This window comes from Vigna radiata, chromosome 8 (genome assembly GCF_000741045.1).
Source record: "Vigna radiata var. radiata cultivar VC1973A chromosome 8, Vradiata_ver6, whole genome shotgun sequence".
NCBI classification, from domain to species: domain Eukaryota; kingdom Viridiplantae; phylum Streptophyta; class Magnoliopsida; order Fabales; family Fabaceae; genus Vigna; species Vigna radiata.
The window spans coordinates 27603967-27622191 of record NC_028358.1 but is presented as its reverse complement, the minus strand read 5'-3'; the positions used below and the strand labels follow the sequence as shown (position 1 = coordinate 27622191).

The 18225-nt window shown below is 33.9% G+C and overlaps 1 protein-coding gene across 2 annotated transcripts; it reads left to right on the top strand.

Moving 5' to 3' along the window:
- The first annotated feature begins 4854 nt into the window (after positions 1-4854).
- Positions 4855-7404, top strand: LOC106770838 (heat shock factor-binding protein 1). 2 transcript variants are annotated; one of them, XM_022785051.1, is made up of 6 exons: positions 4855-4945; positions 5147-5200; positions 5408-5431; positions 5523-5565; positions 6793-6969; positions 7152-7404. In XM_022785051.1, exons 1-5 carry the CDS (start codon positions 4943-4945, stop codon positions 6933-6935), a joined length of 267 nt encoding a protein of 88 aa, XP_022640772.1. In that variant the 5' UTR covers positions 4855-4942; the 3' UTR covers positions 6936-6969; positions 7152-7404. The 2 variants fall into 2 exon arrangements, with proteins under 2 accessions (XP_022640772.1, XP_022640771.1); XM_022785050.1 differs by having other exon boundaries at positions 7116-7404.
- The last annotated feature ends 10821 nt before the right edge of the window (positions 7405-18225 follow it).

Genomic DNA, 18225 nt, shown 5'->3' with positions numbered 1-18225 from the left:
CGAGTCAAATACTGGGATGCTCTCTGACTTGCTATTTGTACAACGAATAGATGTGCTTAGCGAGCCAACCTTGAGTTGTTTTCTCTATATGTAGTTGCTTAGCGAGCAACACTGGTTTACTTAACGACAACTACAAAAATTTCAAAAAAATAAAAAATAAAATATTGAAAAGTAACAAAAAGATCTAAAAAAGAAATAATAAAATAATCAGTTTAGTCACTCGCTTAGCTAGCAAAACTGGCTTGCTTAGTGACTGCTCAAAGATGGCATTACATAGGGTTTTTGTTTTACCTTTTTACTTTATCTTCTTCATTCCCTTTTAACCCTAACAACCCTCCTCACCTCATTGGGCCCCTTTTACCTCCATTACCACCACTGATTCATACTCATTACTTGCATTTTCATGGTTCCCTCATCCATTTACCAAGGTATTTTCATCTTTCACTTGTTTATTTTTCTCAAATAGTTTGCTTAGGTTTTTCTTTTGTTCTGTTGATTCAAATTAGCTTTAAATTATAGTATGTTAGGTATTCTCAATTGTCTATTTGTTATTGTATCCGTTGTCATTGTTTCATGGCTTTCTCACCTAGCGAGTTTGTTTTTCCTTGGTTTTTTTACCCATGGTTGCTAGTCCTCGTTGAGAAACCATGCTCAACCAGCGAAAGCATTGTGTCCTTTTCTCTTATGCGATTGTTGTTGTCCAACAAAACCAGATGAACATAAATGGGAAACTCACTCAGCGAGGCAGCTACAACATTGTTATGCTTGATACTCTAACTTTGTTTTATCAATGTTTTTGTTGTATAGTTTGTTGTCTGGAAATGGCTCCCTCCAAGCCCACATAAGAAAAGAAGAGAAAGTTCATCAGGGGGTTCATCTTCTAGGGCCCCATAATCTAAAGCTTAAGAGGAGAACCTTATTTTAAATTATGACCAACATCGGTTCTCATGTGAAATTGCGATTGATCGGTTCACCTCCATTATGAGCCAAAAATTACTTATAGAGAGGTGTGTTTAGCTGAATCCAAGGGAGTATGATCAATTCCAGCATGAAATAGACCGTAGGAAATGACACCAAGTCTTAGGGAACCGCCCTAATGATACTGAGGAGGTTTCACCACCAACCTATATGCGTCAGAATTTTGCTCGCCAACAGCACATGCACCTGTGGAGTGATGCTCTGAGACAAGGACAAATGTCCATCATGGAAAGTATACATCATCTCTCTTTGGGCATTCTTGATTTCCCCGATGATGGTGTGATGACTAGTAATGAGTTTGTCACTCATGTTCCATGGCCTGAGGGTAGCCTAGATTCTAGGTGCGAGAGTGCCTCTTATGATGTAGAGGTGGTGATGATGCTGATGATGATAAGCAGCTGCCACAAGAGGACGTGATCCACTTTGGAGCAATGGTAGCCAGAGTCGGACCAGCAAGAAGATCCATCTGGATGGAGTCCTTGGTCGTGATTTTTTCGCTTGGATGAAGTTTTTCTAAGTCTTTGTCATTTAGCATATATATTTAGAACTCGATCTTAAGGAATTAAACCAAATATACCTAGATGTGAAAGTTTGAATAAAACAATGATATGTTGTACATAGTTTTATCTTCATGTGATTCATGAAACCTAATTCCAATGAAGTTCCATCTTAAATTTTAATCGCAATCTTTAAAATTCTTGTTGTTACAATCTAATTATGTAATTATGAATTCATTTATTGTTTCATCTAAGTTGAAATTGATAAGTAAACAATATTAAATAAACAAGGCAAAATCCGTTAGAAAAACAATACTTGGAACTTCTGTTTACTACTTGTAACAATTTGGTACACTTGCCAAAAATTTAAAAATGTGTCGACACAACTTCATCCAAATAGTCAGGGTTTCCTTTAAGCATTTAGGTTAATATGTCATGCCTTTTATCTGACACCATCTCTTGAGTGTTTTCTTCACTTTTACCTTACTCGACCAAGAGATCTGACTACATTGTTGTCTTTGCAAGTAAGCCAAGTACCTGCTTGGTTGGTGCCTATTCTCAATCATTTAAGAATTTAAAAATGGGTTTTTTAGGGTTATAGTGAACTCGGCTAACCGATCCCATTTCTACGATGAAGATAATAGGCCAAAGTTTCTCTTTTTATGGACTAATAACCCTTGTAGTATAAAGAGTGGCTAAAGGATATCTTGTTCGATGAGGATAAAAGGATAAACAAAATCTTGGAGCAGTTCCCTCACAAACTTCTTGCAAAAAACATTATTATTGTATACTTATCAACTCAATCAATTATCGATATATGTGGAAAATGTATAATTTCCTCGTAACTTTGACACTTTTGAGCTAATCTTAAGATTTTTTGTTGCTTGTAGGTTATATGGCACAACACACAGCTAAAATGGGAACATAAGAGGACTTGTTTTGTAGTCTAAGGAAGGAGTTGGTCATTAAGGCAAAGAAGAAAGCCACAATGAACATGGTGCCTAATCTGATGGCTTTGTGGTGAATACTCATCGGTCCCAAAGCGTTGCAAAGAAAATCGTGTTAGTAAAGGGGCAAGGTATTGACAAAGATTGAATGAGATTGAGGAAAGCGTTCGGTCTTCAAGATATTAGTTCAGGAACAAGGATACCGATTACAGGGAGTTGGCCAATCCTGATCTTGTAATGTGTAAAGTTGTTCAAGTAATGCTGACAGATGAGGAGAAGAAAATAGTGGAGTTGGCCGAGCCGACTACTTTCATTCGTACCTTCTTAGAGTTACACAGCAACACACTCGTCTAAGGGCATAAAATTATAGCAAGCTGAAGTAGGAGATGACGGATGGGGATAAATTGAATGTAGCTGAGCAACTAGTTAAGCTGAAGAAAAACTACGAGACTGACGAGAAGGCATGTAATGAAGACAAGAAGGCCCTTGAGGAAAGTGAGAAGATGTAGTCTTAGAAAACAAGGTACCTTGACTTTGAAAATAAGATGAAGAATGAGTAGAAGGAGTTACAAAACAAAAATAAAGGGTTGAAGAAGGCGATTGCCACTAAGAAAGAGGCACAAGCAGGAGCCAATGTCGAGTTAGTTAAGATGAAAAAAATTCATACTATCTGAGTGTGAAAACAACTTCAACAAGGCACTTATACAGGCTAAGTTCTTGTACTAGGAGGTGTCTTCAAAAGATGCAAGATTTGATGTGAACAAGGAAATTTATGAGGTCACATTATGGATGTAAATGATATAGCAGCTGCTAAGGTAGTTAGAAAGACAACAATGACTAAGGATGTCATTGTTGATGATGGTTTTGATGAAAAAGCCACTAGGTCACACCTTTTCAGCTAAAGAAATGGCAAACCTAAATGATGTAGTGGAACAATAGATTGTATAGGCTGCTTTTAGCTATTGTTGTTTTTTTGTTTTGTTTTTGTATGTTGGCCAAATATACTAGGGCCTATTCTTGTATCAAATTTGTCTACCTATAGGCTAAATAATAATGAGAAATTTCTTCTTTTTGTTGTTTGTTTATCTTCCTTGCCTTTTGTAACTTGCAATTTTTAACCGCATTTTGAATGGTTGGGCCGATTCGTGTAGGGTCGAGTAAGTCTTTCCTCGTTGTTGTGAAGTTGTCACTTGGGATAACTGTGACTATTTAACTTAAAGAATTGCTTTGTAGAGTTGAACATGAACTGCTTAGTAAGCAGTAGGAAATTGCTTATAAGGTTCAATGATGACCACTTAGGTAGGTGGCAAGAAAATGTTTGTAAGGTTCAACTCGGATCACTTTGGTAGGTGACAAGAAACTGCTTGTACGGTTCAACCAGGAACACTTCAGTAGGCAGTAAGGAATTGTTGTTTGTAAAATTTTCCAAGTTAAGAAAATGCAAAATAGATTGTACATATAGAGGGAATCATTTGTTTTATTGATGGAGTGCCTCATTAAAACCTTCTTGGAAAAAAGTCCTCCCTAGGAAAAAAAAGGGTCGAGTAAGGAAATAGTAACTATGGGTTACATGCATACAATTACTATAATCATCTAGTTGAAATAAAACTTTAAATGAGTTACATTCCAAGTGTTAAGTGTAGGTTGTCCTGACAGATATTCTAGGCAGTACACATCTTTACTGACATCTTCGGCTATTCAGAAAGGTCCTTCCCAGTTAACGGAGAACTTAGTATCACTTTTCCTAGCATTGCCTACCATATGCCATATTAAGTCACCCTTCTTGAAAGCCCTTAGTTGTAACTTATAATTGTATCTCTTGGTTGTCCTCTACTTGGTAGTTGTCTCACAAATATGGGCTTTTTCTCTTTCCAACTAGTAAGTCCATGCTAGTGTTAAGGCAGTCTTCATTACACTCTTCTTTAAATTATTCTTGTTAGGGGAACGATTCCCTAATTTCCAGAGGAATCATAACATCAATGTTGTATACTAAACTAAAAGGCATTTCTTTGATTGATTTGTAGGCCCACATCTAGCCTCTTCTTCAACTTTAGTGAAATGACTTTGTTTGTGGCCTTAACTTTTTTATTAAATTAAAGGACGTTCTATTAAAGTTGTTATGCGTTTGATGAGATTTACATAGAATTCGATTGTCCTTTATCTATAAATTTCTTTTCATTATTAGTAATAGTAATGTGACATAATGTATTTATATATTATATTCTTTCAAACAAAACATTTTATCTATTGTTGTGTGAAGTGACAAGTGTTGAAATATCTCAATTCCTTCCAAATTTGATTATTTTCTTATTAAGAATGGTGCAATCCAAATCCCAATCCCTTATATGAATAAAATTAAAATAGAAATCAAAAGGCTTTCAAGAATTAAAAGGGTAGTTTGGTAATTACACATTAACTTGTGGGATGAGATTAAATTGAAACGGTCTCATATTTGCATCTCATCATTTTGAATTGAAACCGCGGAGCTTAGTATTTTGCAGCTGCATCAAAAATTATCTCATGGTTAGGGTTCTTTCTCTGATCCTTTCTGTCTTCTTCGTTAAGATATTATATCCTTTAACATGTTATTGTTCTTGAATCCGAGTCTACATGTTCTTGAGATTGAGATTAGGGTTTTCGGAATTTGGGATCTCGTTTCAGCAAGAAATCCCAAGGAGGCCCGTTGCGTGCATTATACTCATTTTTTTCCCTTTATGACTGCAGGACGGACAGGATTCACAGGACCCTAAGCAAAACCCTGCTGATATGACTGCCTTTGTAAGCAATTATTGGTTTTTATAAATCAATTATTTCGTGTTGTTCCCTTCAATTTTGATATTTGATGTGCCTGGTTTCTATTTACACCGTCAATATGGCCGCTCTGCATGTTTATCCCAATTTGGTGCAGTGTTTTTTAGTTTCATGATATTTGTGTTAAGGGAATCGATATCTGACCTTTGTCTACCCTACATTGTCTGTTTCCAGGTGCAAAATCTTCTTCAGCAAATGGTGAGTTGTATAGTATAGGTTTTCAGAGCTGCATTTATGATTTTTTTTTAGAGTACGTTCCACTGCTGCTAACTAGAATTTTTGTTTCCAGCAAAATAGGTTCCAGACAATGTCCGACTCCATTGTTACGAAGAATATCCTTTATTTGTGCCCTTCAAGTTCTTTAAATGAGTTTGCTGGAATTTGTTTAGGAAATTAATTTCGGACAATTATAATTTGTGCTTGACTGAATCTGTTACTCCCCCCCTCCCCCGTTCTCGCTAGAATTGAGATTTGATTCAAAGGGTTAGGGTGGGTGGAAGATAGGAGATCCAAGGGGGTGTTTGGTTTGAGAAAATGCATTTTTTTTTTTTTCTGTTTTCAATAGTTTGTACAGGAAATAGTGAAAACAATTATTTTAATTATGTTTTTATTTTCTATTCTAGCATTTCTTGTTCTAAATTTTTAAAAGCAGGGATATTGTTGTAACCAAGAGTGAAAATGGTGGATGAAATAAGGAAAGTTTAGTCATATGAAGGCCCTAAGGTGACTTATATTCTGTTGACAACTTACCTATATTTTACTGAACAGTCTTGCTAGGAATCACATTGGGCAGTTAGTTAAGGAATTGAATGAATTCTCAAAGTTTGTTTATATAATATTAAACTGTGATCTGTTAGCTTCATTTTACATTGTTTAGTTTGACTATTTGTGTTTTGTTACCGATATATAAATATTTTTCTGTTTTGTTACATCATTATTTAAATCTCTTTCTGTTTTGTAAATCACGGGCAACACTCCAATGCCCTTAAAGTGTGATTTATGCAATGTTAAGCTTTGATCTCCTAGTATCAGTTCTCATTGTTTCATTTGATATTAGTGTTGTTGATTTGTTACCAATACATAAATCTGTTTCTGTTTTTGTAAATCCCTGCAACGCTCCAATGTCCATGAACTGTGATTTGTACACTGTTGAGCTGTGATCCATTAATTTAAGTTCACATTGTTTCATTTGATTATTTGTGCTGTTCTGTTACCAATATATGAATCTACTACTTCTGTTTTGTAAATCACTGAAAACACTCCAATGCCCATGAAAATGAATTCATGCCATCAGTACCCAAGCCAATGACATGATTGCATGTATACATTGTTAGGATCCAGTTATGTGCCATCACCTATATAGCTTAAGCTATTGGGAGTGGTAAAACCCTGACATACACAGTAACCCTAATAATAAATTACAACTGTGCACAGCTGCATCTTGACATTTTTCTTATGAACACAATGTGTATATGGTGCTTCCAGTTTTATTACCCGAGTGTTCTAGACTTTCCAAATACTTGAACTCTGAAAAAGTGTTTTTCTTGACATTACTGCACTTGATGATATGGGAAACCGTATAAATGAGTTGGAGCAAAGCATCAATGATCTAAGAGCAGAGATGGGGGTGGAGTCCTCTCCATCACCTGTGCCCACTGCTAAGCCATCAGAGGACGAAACCAAGGAAGGGGGTTCAGCTTAAATGACGTCCTGATTTCATTTGCTACACTTTTCATGTAATGCATTGTACAAGGATTTTGGTATTCTTCATCTATATATGTCTGCTGAAGTGGTTTGGAAAACAGAGTGCATCTAATCATTTTTAGCTAACTCGTATGTTTTTTTTTATGATTTAAGGGTAACCCAATTTTTTATGTTGTAGCTTGCTCTCTTTTAAACTCCGCATGCTCTTGGTCAGGAATCCATACCCCTGAATCCAGGGTTGCTGTACTTATTCACTTTTTATTGTCTCTACAAATCCTGTTTATTTTTAAACTTTTGATGGTTTTGAAAGAAAGCTGTTGTAAAACCGATATACCAATTGTCAATGCAGGATTTGCATTCTATATGTAAATTCAGCTCCGTCCGTCGGTGTTAGTAGTTTTTGACATCATTTTAGCAACTTTGTCATAAATTAGCAATTGCTAGTCTGTAGTCACACTGTTCAACCAGCCCCCTTGCGCCGTCTTCAGTCATCTTTATTTACATCTATTTGTTTTTGTTTATTTATTTCCCATTCTATTGTCATAAAAGACTAGCTTTTCATGCTGCAAGTGATGTCTTTTCTTTTTTTAACACTGAAGTTTTAGGAGTAAACTAATACTAATTTGAAACCACACCTGGTGTTTGCAATTTTCAATTCTTAGTATTCAAGTACATTTTATTAATATTTGGTTAGCTAGAACTAAAATAATCTTAGTTCAATTTTAAGCACTTCTAAGTCAATGTATTAAAAAAAATTAATTTCAACTTCTGTTTAAATAATGGTTACTGTTGCAAATGCTATTAACATTAATCTTTAATATACTTATGAAGTCCCATTCCATTTTCATGGAACCCCGCTTGCGATTTTCTATTTTCTAATAGATTTTGACAAACAATAATAATTAAAAAATGTTTAGTTCTAGTATTTCTTTTTTATTTTTCACTGAATAAATGGAGAAAATTGAATAGAAAAAACTCATCAACTATTAGCAGAAAAGAAGAAAAATCTTGTAGGTACTAGAGATCAATATACATAAATTACTTATAGTTATCACAGCTGTTTTATAAATTAATTATAACTATTACAATCACGACTATTATTTTATAAATCACGGCTACTGTTTATAAATTGCAACTATTGCAATTACGGCTACTATTAGTATTAGAGAAGCTTGTTTGCATTTAGCTTTTAGAAAAGTCTGTTTGTACTTATGTGCTTGTTTCATTTTTATTTTAAAAATAGAAACGTTTTATTTTTTAAGAATAAATTCCAATGTACTTAAAATAAGTGATTTTTCAAAAATTGTTTATTTCATATATTTGTTTTTAAAATTTAACTAAATTGACAAATTGTTTTTACCACCACTACCACTAGTTTCTCATCATTATTTTTACTAAATTATTACTTACATGCCATCAATTAATAATCGATTACTATAATATTCTACTATTAGTGTGTTTTTCATTTGTTATCATCATAATTAGTTTCAATATTACTTATGCATTATATTACTACACTAATCACCATCGACTTTGGTTGTCATATGCAATACTCATTATTAAGGTTGCTATCTTCATAATTATGCTCATTGCCAGCACTAGTATTTTACTTTACAGATATCATTACTAAGCGTAACACTACTCATATCTTTACTACACATTAATATTAGTAAGATTCAAATTTGAAAACTAAAATCAACCCATCAATATTAAAAATTATAAAAATAAGAAATTATTTTAGTTCATAAATATTTCACAATTTTGAACAAATACATCGCTAGCTGAAATTACGACTTTTTTTTCTCAAACCTTGGTTTTGTTGTCAGAAATGGGAACTTTCTTACTTTTGTGTTTACGCTAATTGCTAAAATCAAATTAGAGGAATCATATTCATTATTTTTTGTTGCCTTAGATCACTAGCAAATATAAATTAATTGCTTTAACTAAATGGCTTTTTCTTTTTCTTTTTGTTATCGTGGCTAAATTTAGATGTGAATTGATACTTTCTGATTTGATTTGTATTTTTTAGTACAAATAATAAACAACTCTATAAAAAGAGATACGAGAATACATTTTATACGTGCTTTTATATGTGCAATTATAGGTGGAATATTTTATATATTTTTTTCACTTTATTTAATTGTTATTTGATATTTTGATTTAAAATTTATATAATTATAATTACTTTTTAAATATTTGACGTTGAGATATTCTTTTAATATTGAATATTTGAAAATATTATGTTTTCTTTGACGTGATTTTTATATTTTTATAAAAAATAATTAAAATTCATATTAACACGATTATAAAACATGTATGAATGAGATAAAAATCTTGTATATGTTGGATATGGAGATTTATTTTTCATTTTTGAAATGAATATGAGATAATTAAACTTGTTCTCAATCCGTCGTGTTGCCATCCATACTTATGAAAGACTTTGGATAAATGTCATATTATATGCCTTTAAAATAAATGTTGACATCCTATGTAATTGTTGTTGTAATAATGTTATGTTATTGCAAAATAATATTTTGCAACGTTAATATTTTTATTAATTAATAGTTAAATTTTTAAAATATTTTTATTAATTAATAATAGTCAAATTTTTAAGTATTGCAACGGTCAAATTATTTATTACTTTTATTGTCTTTTATTGATTTTATTCTTTCCTAGTTCTATAAATAGAGAACTCTTTCTTTATTCCAAAACACATTCAAAATCAGTCTTCTCTCATTCTCCTTTCTTCTTTTCCTCTTCTAAAATTATTCTAGGTTTATTTTATACTCTTTTTAAAGATCTTTGCTAGTTTTGAGATCCTCAAAGATATTATGGGAAGTTCTTGTTGTATATTGCGGGACTTGCGCAATACAGTGCGGATAAGTCCTTAAGGACAGTGAATCTACACGCCTCAAGAAATTTTGTTCATGTTTCTGTCATCTTTTATCCAACAATCTTAAGGACTTATGGCTGAAATCAACAACTCAATCCTAGAGGATCAAAACTTTGTTTCCAAAACTTAGACGGGACCGTAGATGAGGATGGAGAAGAAGGAGACGAGACTGTTATGAACACTCTGCCAACTCGAAGAGAACCGCTCCGTCTATCGACACACGATACGCGAGCTTCTCCTATTCACGAGACCAAGCAAGGGAACTTGAACTATAGCTTTTGAGAACTTCCTCTGACAAACAATATTCTGTAAGAGCTTCTGCTCAACAACTAAAGTTCTCAAAAGTCCAATATATAATCAGCTAGTCTGAATATCAAAGGTCAAGTCCCAACTGCCAGTAATAATCGATTATTGTAAGTGATAATCGATTATTCAAGTCCGTTACAGGTTTTTCAAAATGTGATAATCGATTATTTGGAGTGATAATCGATTATTCCTGAAAGACTCATGATAATCGATTATTGCTCCTCATAATCGATTATTTCAGTACATTATCTAAAATACAAGTTTTACAATTTTTTTGGACTTTCAGTACATTCTACAAATTGCTTTTAAAATATCTCAAATATCTTCTTCAGGTTAAACTTCTTGTAGCATCATCAATATAAATTACTTCAAGATTTACCAATGCTCCTCATTGGTAACAGAGACGACAACTTAGAGTTCATCGGAGTTAGGATGATGAACCCTAATTTTCATGTGTCATGCTTTTGTAATGTTTGAGGAAAGGTGGAGAAGATTTTCTCTTTAGAGAAAGAAAAAGAAGTAAGAAGATGAGGTACTTGAGTAATTTTTCGTATACTTTACCTACAAATAAGAGAACCACAACCAGGTATTTTCTCGTTTACCAATCTTAAATATTTTAAAATTGTGGGGGTGTAGGTAATTTTATTTAATTACTTGAAGAAATAACTTTGGCTTTTCACCCCTAATGATATTTGATAATATTCTAAATTTGAAAATAGAGAATATGTCATTTTGTATGTGAATGACGTTAATTTCTGGTACATGCAATGAGATTGTCGCTATAACTAAATTGTTTCTAGGATCAAATTTTAAAATAAAAGACATGGTTGAAGCCAATGTAATTTTAGGTGTTAAAATCATAAGGAAGGGAAATAATATATTACTATCCCAAGAACAATACATTGAGAAACTTCTTAAGAAGTTTAGGTATTATAATTTCAAACCCTTGAGTACCGCTTATGATGTTAACTCTAAATTAATGAAAAATAGAGGAGAATCTATATCTCAGTATGCCCAGATAATTGGAAGCTTATTACACTTGATGAACTTTTCTAGACCTGATATTGCTTATGCAGTAAGTAGACTGAGTAGGTACACTCAATGTCCAAATTAGGAACATTGGGATGCACTTGCTAGGCTTATGAGATACCTAAGAGGTTCAATGGATTATGTCATTGAATATAGTGAATTTCCCGCTGTACTAGAAGGGTACAATGATGCTAACTTGATCTCTGATTCAAATGAGACAAAATTCACTAGTGGTTATGTATTCACACTTGGGGGTGGTGCAATTACACGGAGATCAGCCAGGCAAACAATTATTGCAAGATCAATAATGGAATCTGAGTTTGTTGCTCTTAAGATGGTGGGAAATAATGACTGAGTGGTTGAAAAACTTCTTAGCGATCATTCCACTAGGAATGAAACCAACCACATCGGTATCAATACATTGTGATTGTCAATCAGTAATAGCTATAACTAAAAACAAGAATTACAATGGAAAGAATAGACATATACAATTAATACAATTTGGTGAAGCAGTTGCTAAAGAGTGGAACTATTTCCATTGATTATGTGAAGTCAGAACGAAATCTAGCAGATCCTCTGAAAAAATCCCTGGGAAGAAAAATGATATTAAAAACATTGAGGGGAATGAGACTTAAGCCACTAGCTAACCACTACAAAAATACATGGAATTACGACAGCCAAAATCTGTCGGAAATGTCCAAAATCCGTTGATAATGGCATTTTTAAGTGCTGCAACGGTCAAATGTTATTTCAAAAGAATATTTTGCAACGTTAATATTTTTATTAATTAGCAATAGTCAAATTTTTAAGTGCTGCAATGGTCAAATTATTTATTACTTTTCTTTTATTTTTTTGATTTTATTCTTCCCTAGCTCTATAAATAGAGAGCTCTTTCTTCATTCCAAAACACATCCAAAATCAGTGTCTCTCATTCTTCTTTCTTTTTTCCCTCTTCTAAAATTATTCTAGGTTTATTTTATACTCTTTTTAAAGATTCTTGCTAGTTCTGAGATCCTCAGAGATTTCTGGGAAGTTCTTGTTGTATCCTGGGGGACTTGCGAAATGCACCGCGGATAAGTTTTTAAGGATAGTGAATCTACACGCCTAAAGAAATTTTGTTCGTGTTTCTGTCAGCTTTTATCCAACAATTGTATTATGATAAAAAAGTCAATCATGACATTAATAAAAAAATACACATCAATGAAAACTTATTACAATTTTGTAATAAAATATTAAACTTATTATAACTAGTTTAAGTTTACATGTAATAATAAGTTGACTTATGATATTTTTGTAATGAAGTTTAAACTTATCATGACTGATGTTGATGGATATGTCATAATAAGTAGGCATGGTGTCCTAATTGTAATTAGAGGAAGTTAGTTATTAGAGTGACTTGTCATGCTTTATGTTTACCATGTTTGTTAATTTAATACTACTCATAGTATGTTTGAATCCTTACTTATGTTTTCTCTCAAGTATTTCACTCCTCCTCTCCGCGTTGTCTCTCAAGCAATTCACAAATCAAACTTCCTCTCTTAACTTTCCTTCTTGTAAACTCAATTGTTGCGTCTTGCATTCTTGTAGCTTCCACTATGGTTGTCTTCCTCCGTTACTGCATTCTCGCAAAGAGATAAGTTATTGAATCCTAAAATTTTATATTCAAATTTTCTTCAATTTTGTGATTGAAATAGCAATATCTTTTGATTGTTCCTCACATGCTACACATTTATTTGATGTTGATTTTTCTCATATGACTATTTTCGTGTGTCATCATGAGTTATCGTTAAAGCAAGCATTATCCGAGAACAAAGTTGTAAGTCAGATCGAGGAGGAAGCGATATGATTGACCATATGGGGGCTGCTTGGTGGCAAATTTGTAGTGGGTAGGTTTTCCACTGATAACCATTTGCTAATGGTGTACATGGAGATGAAGAGTAGTGGGAATTCGAGCAAAGGTTCGAGAAGAATCTATTTTTTAGTTGGAAGTGGGAGACTTAAGGAAGCTCATAATATGTTGGATTTACTATGACAAATATTTGTATACCTGACATAGTAAGTTTAACTTACAAATAATAAGTTTAATTCATAGGATATGTTTCCTATGAATTAAATGAATCAAATTTAATATAATCTACATTCTAAAAAAAATATTTCTTTTTCAACCCAAGAAATAGGTCAGATTAACTCAGATTTTATATTTAGTGAAATGTGTTCTTGGAAACATAAAATGGTTTGGGTGTGCTACATGGTTAAAACAATCTCATACGTACAATTTGTAAAAGAGTGTCAACCTTTATGCGTCACATTTATATTTGAAGGGTTGATGAGTCCGTCTTCATGCTAGAACTCCATGCACATGTAATGAATGAGTCCATGGAAGGTTGAAGGCGCAAAAACAAGTATAAAGGAGAGGAAAAGGTTCAACGATGGTGATTTGTATTAGCTCTCAAGTTAGGTTAGACCAACACTGAAGGAAGGACGCTATAGGAAGCCACCAAGGGGAACCCTAAACTAGGTTGATGCATAAAGGTAAAGTCTAGAGTCATCTCAATAAAGTAACTTTACTACACTCATGAATGAATTTTACATAGTCTAGACTCCTCTATTTATAGGAAAAAATGAGAGCAAGGTGTCTCCAAAAATGGAAGAAAAAAGTGGTCTAGAAAATTGAATTTGGAGTCAAAAGGAGTGCATATAAAGTGCGGCTTGCCACGTAAGCAAGTCACATTTTCCTTGCCAAGTGATCTAGGGAGAAGCTTGGTCTCCAAGTTTAGCGAAAATTAGGGTAGAAACCTTAATGTTATGCATCACACTCCTAGAAGCCCATCATAACCCAAATATATTACCAAAAAACCCCTATACTATTGTCTTAGAATACAAGCCCAAAAATATATAGAGTCTTAGACTAAAATTCTTCACATCCTCCTTAGTATATGTGAACTTTAGTTTAGGCCCCTTATGTTTAGAGGAAGTCTAGTCTTCTTGTATCCTCTTAGGCATAGCTCTGGTTGTAGGACCTTTGGCGAGAGACATACCATAAGGGTAGAGATGTATTTTTAAAGTAGTTCATTGCAAAGGAAAATGATACTTGAACAACAACTTTTGACAACATTTTGACACGGGACACGTGTCAAAATATGAGTGGTCCATGTGGAAAAAAAATTTTAAATGAGAATGACATGGAAAGAGAATTGGGGAAGGGTTTGAAAGTGAGGAGGTTCATTTTCACTCTTCAAAATTTGAATCTGAGGCAAGGTGAGAGAGAACCCAAGCTTAGAGAGAGAAAGCGAACCCTAGAGTGAGTCTTGCTCCCTCCCACCCAGCCAACCTACCTCTTCCCAAAAATGTGTCGGTGCAAGCATGGTCCGCTGGAGTTTCGTGTGATGAAGTGGTGTTCGTTCCGGTGATCGGCGGCGTTGGATCTCTTTGCAGGAGGAACTGCGACAGGTTAGGGAAAAATATGTTTGTGATTGGATCTTAGATGTGGACAATGTGCGGAGGGATGAAGTTTTTCAAGATTTAGGCCTTATGCAGATGTTGTTGAATAGGGATTTTTGCAATGTGATTGATGTTTTGTTTACAATATGTATTGATGCTGACTGTACATATTTGTTCTTGAGAAAGTTGAAAGAAAAATAGTTGTTACATTTATTGTTAATGAAATTTGAAAATCAGAATGATTAATGTTTAAAATGTTTGTACTTCAGTTCACACTAAATTTGGTTGTCAGGATTTATGAAATATTGTTTGTACATATGGTTCTATGTAGAAAGAATAATGAAAATAAATTGGCTTAAGTAGCAATGACGAAAAGAAATTAGGTAGTCCAAAATGAGTTCCATGTACATCGTTGACCTTCCTATACAAAAAGTTCAACTAAAACACTACTTATATTGCCTTTGGTACTAGTTCTGTTCCTGCACCATGACTCTTAGTAATTATGTTTCCTTTGCCACGTTTTTGTTCATAAGTTGTATAAAAATTGGTTCCAAATTACTTATAATTGGAAAAAATGATGAGAAAGAAATTAGGCACTCCAAAATGAGTTTCATGTACATAGTTGACCTTCCTTGCAAAAAATTCAACTGAAGTACCTACTTATTTTGCCTTTGGTACCAGTTCTGTTCGTGCACCATGACTCTTAGTAATTATGTTTCCTTTGCCACGTTTTTGTTCATAAATTTTATAAAAATTGGTTCCAAATTACTTATAATCGAAAAAAATGTTGAGAAAGAAATTAGGCACTCCAAAATGAGTTTCACGGTCCTAGTTGACCTTCCTATGCAAAAAGTTCAACTAAAGTACCCACTTATTTTGCCTTTGGTACCAGTTCTGTTCCTACACATGACTCTTAGTAATAAGTTTCCTTTGCCACATTTTTTTTCATAAATTGTATAAAAATTTGTTCCAAATTACTTCTAATTGGAAAAACTGATGAGAAAGAAATTAAGCACTCCAAAATGAGTTTCATGTACATATTTGACCTTCCTGTGCAAAAAGTTCAGCTGAAGTACCCATTTATTTTGCCTTTGGTACCCGTTCTGTTCCTGCACCATGACTCTTATTAATTATGCTTCCTTTGCCACTTATTAGTTCATAAATTGTATAAAAATTGGTTCCAAATTACTTATAATTGGAAAAAATGATGAGAAAGAAATTAAGCACTCCAAAATGAGTTTCATGGTCATAGTTGACCTTCCTGTGCAAAAAGTTCAACTCAAGTATTCACTTATTTTGCCTTTGGTACCAATTTTGTTCCTACACTATGACTCTCAGTAATTATACTTTGTTGGTTTATTGAACGTCCCTAATTCTGAAAGAAAATATCACAAATCTGGTCAGTTCAAAAGCACAAATTACACAAAAAACCAGAATTTGAAAAATGTCCATAACTTGTTTAATTTCAAGTTACAGTTCAACTAATAAGCCAAAGAAGTTGGGACTTTCTCACTTCCTAAATTAAAGTGCAGGTTTCAAGTTCGCACGGCGGCACTCCGACACCAATGGGTGGTTGGGTGGAGGGAAGACGATACTGTCTAGGTTTTGCATACGAACGGTAGCACACCGATGGCACTAAGTGGCTAGGTGGAGGGAAGACGACACCTTCTTGGTTTTGCCTACGAACGCTATCGGTACGGTGACACTTCGGCGGCAACGGTGGTAGGGTGGAGGGAAGACAAGTCTTTCTCTCTAGCTTTCGCGCTCTTAGGTTCTCTCTCAAATGTTCCTCAGATTACAAATCTGAAAATGAGAAAATGAAACCCAAATTTGGAACCTGCCCCCAATTCTCATTGCCACGTCATTCTCATATTAAAAATTCATTTTCCACATGCACCACTCACATTTGGACACGTGTCCCATGTCTAAATGTTGTCAAAAGTTGTTGTTCAAGTATCATTTTCCCATTGCAAATAATGAATCGAAAACGCTTCTTTAACACCAGAATTTTGACACTCTTTTGACATTGCTACGTGACCTTGTTCAATTGGCTGAATTTGAGAATAAAAAAAATCAGTTTTTAATATTCAGGCAGGGGCATTTTTGGAAGGGAAAAAAATGAAATTTCGTTTCGCGGTTTCTTTCATTCGCACAAGATTGTCGTCAAGCATCTCTCTCTCTTTCTCTGAGTTCTCTCTCTCGCTTTCTCGCTGTGCACCGTTCAAGCCCTCTCCCATTGTTGTGTTGTGCGAACTGTGAACTGTCTTCGTTGTTTTTGGTAAGTCGAACTGGACCATATCTCACCATCTTCTCCATCATTTACTTTTTGTTTATTCGCGAACCTTAACAATGTTGTGGACAATCTTGTTTTCTTCATGTTATGAATGCAGGTCCAATGACATCCTGAAAACCTAGTGTAAGATTAAATGTAAATTGTATTTCGTATCGATGATGTTTATCCTCCTACTATTAGTATTTATTATTTTTTTAATGTTTTATAGTGGCTCCTACATTTGGGAATGAAATTAGGAACAAAGGCTTCACAGAGGTTGTGCTTCTTGGTCATAAGGATGACATCATGTGCAAGGTTTTGGTTTCACATACTAGGAATTCAACAAAGTTTGGAAAAAGGTTGGAAAGAATTTTGCATCCAATATGGCTTAAAGGAAAGAGACGTTGTTGTCTTTGAGGTTGACCACCATTGCCATGACATTGTAGTAGAAGTTCACATTAATGGATGTAGCTGTAATGTTAACCACCCAATATCGATGTGAATCAGAAAAGAAAAAATGAATTTATGTTCAACACTTGTAATTTTTAAATTTCATTATAAGTATCTTTATGATTCTTAGACTGAATGACGTAGGGTGAATTCACCAAATTATTTCTTATCTGCAACATGGGGTGCCCAAACATGATTGATCACACTCAAATCACACCTAAACAACATAAAGACACCAAAAAGTCTTTGCAAAAAATTCAAAAATTCAGACTTTGGTCCCCTATGTATTAAAAATTGGCTCCTACAATACAACTTTCTGTACAAATCGCAATATTGTCTCGCGTAAACATTTACAGGGCTGTTGTAAACGTTTACCAGTGCTTTTTCTGGTGTACTTGTTTCAAGACTTTAGCCAAGTTGCTCTACTCAATATAATTGTTTCCTATCTGCAACATGGGGTGCCAAAACATGATTGATAACACTCAAATCACACCTAAACAACAGAAAGACACCAAAACAGTTGCGTCTTTGCAAAAAATTCAAAAATTCAGAGTCTGGTCCCCTATGTATAAAAAATTGGCTCCTGCAGTACAACTTTCTGTACAAATCGCAATATTGTCTCGCGTAAACGTTCAAGGATGTTGTAAATGTTTACCAGTGCCTTTTCTGGTGTTCTTGTTTTAGGACTTTAGCCAAGTGGCTCTACTCAACATAATTGTTTCCTATGCAACATGGGGTGCCCAAACATGATTGATAACACTCAAATCACACCTAAACAACAAAAAGACACCAAAACAGTAGTGTCTTTGCAAAAAATTCAAAAATTCAGACTTTGGTCCCCTATGTATTAAAAACTGGCTCCTGCAGTACAACTTTCTGTACAAATCGCAATATTGT

Excerpts from the sequence above, each read along its gene's own strand:
- LOC106770838 (XM_022785051.1), top strand. Across the intron at positions 5,432-5,522 it reads AAAATCTTCTTCAGCAAATG|CAAAATAGGTTCCAGACAAT; the intron begins GTGAGTTGTATA and ends TTTTGTTTCCAG. Across the intron at positions 5,566-6,792 it reads CGACTCCATTGTTACGAAGA|TTGATGATATGGGAAACCGT; the intron begins ATATCCTTTATT and ends ACATTACTGCAC.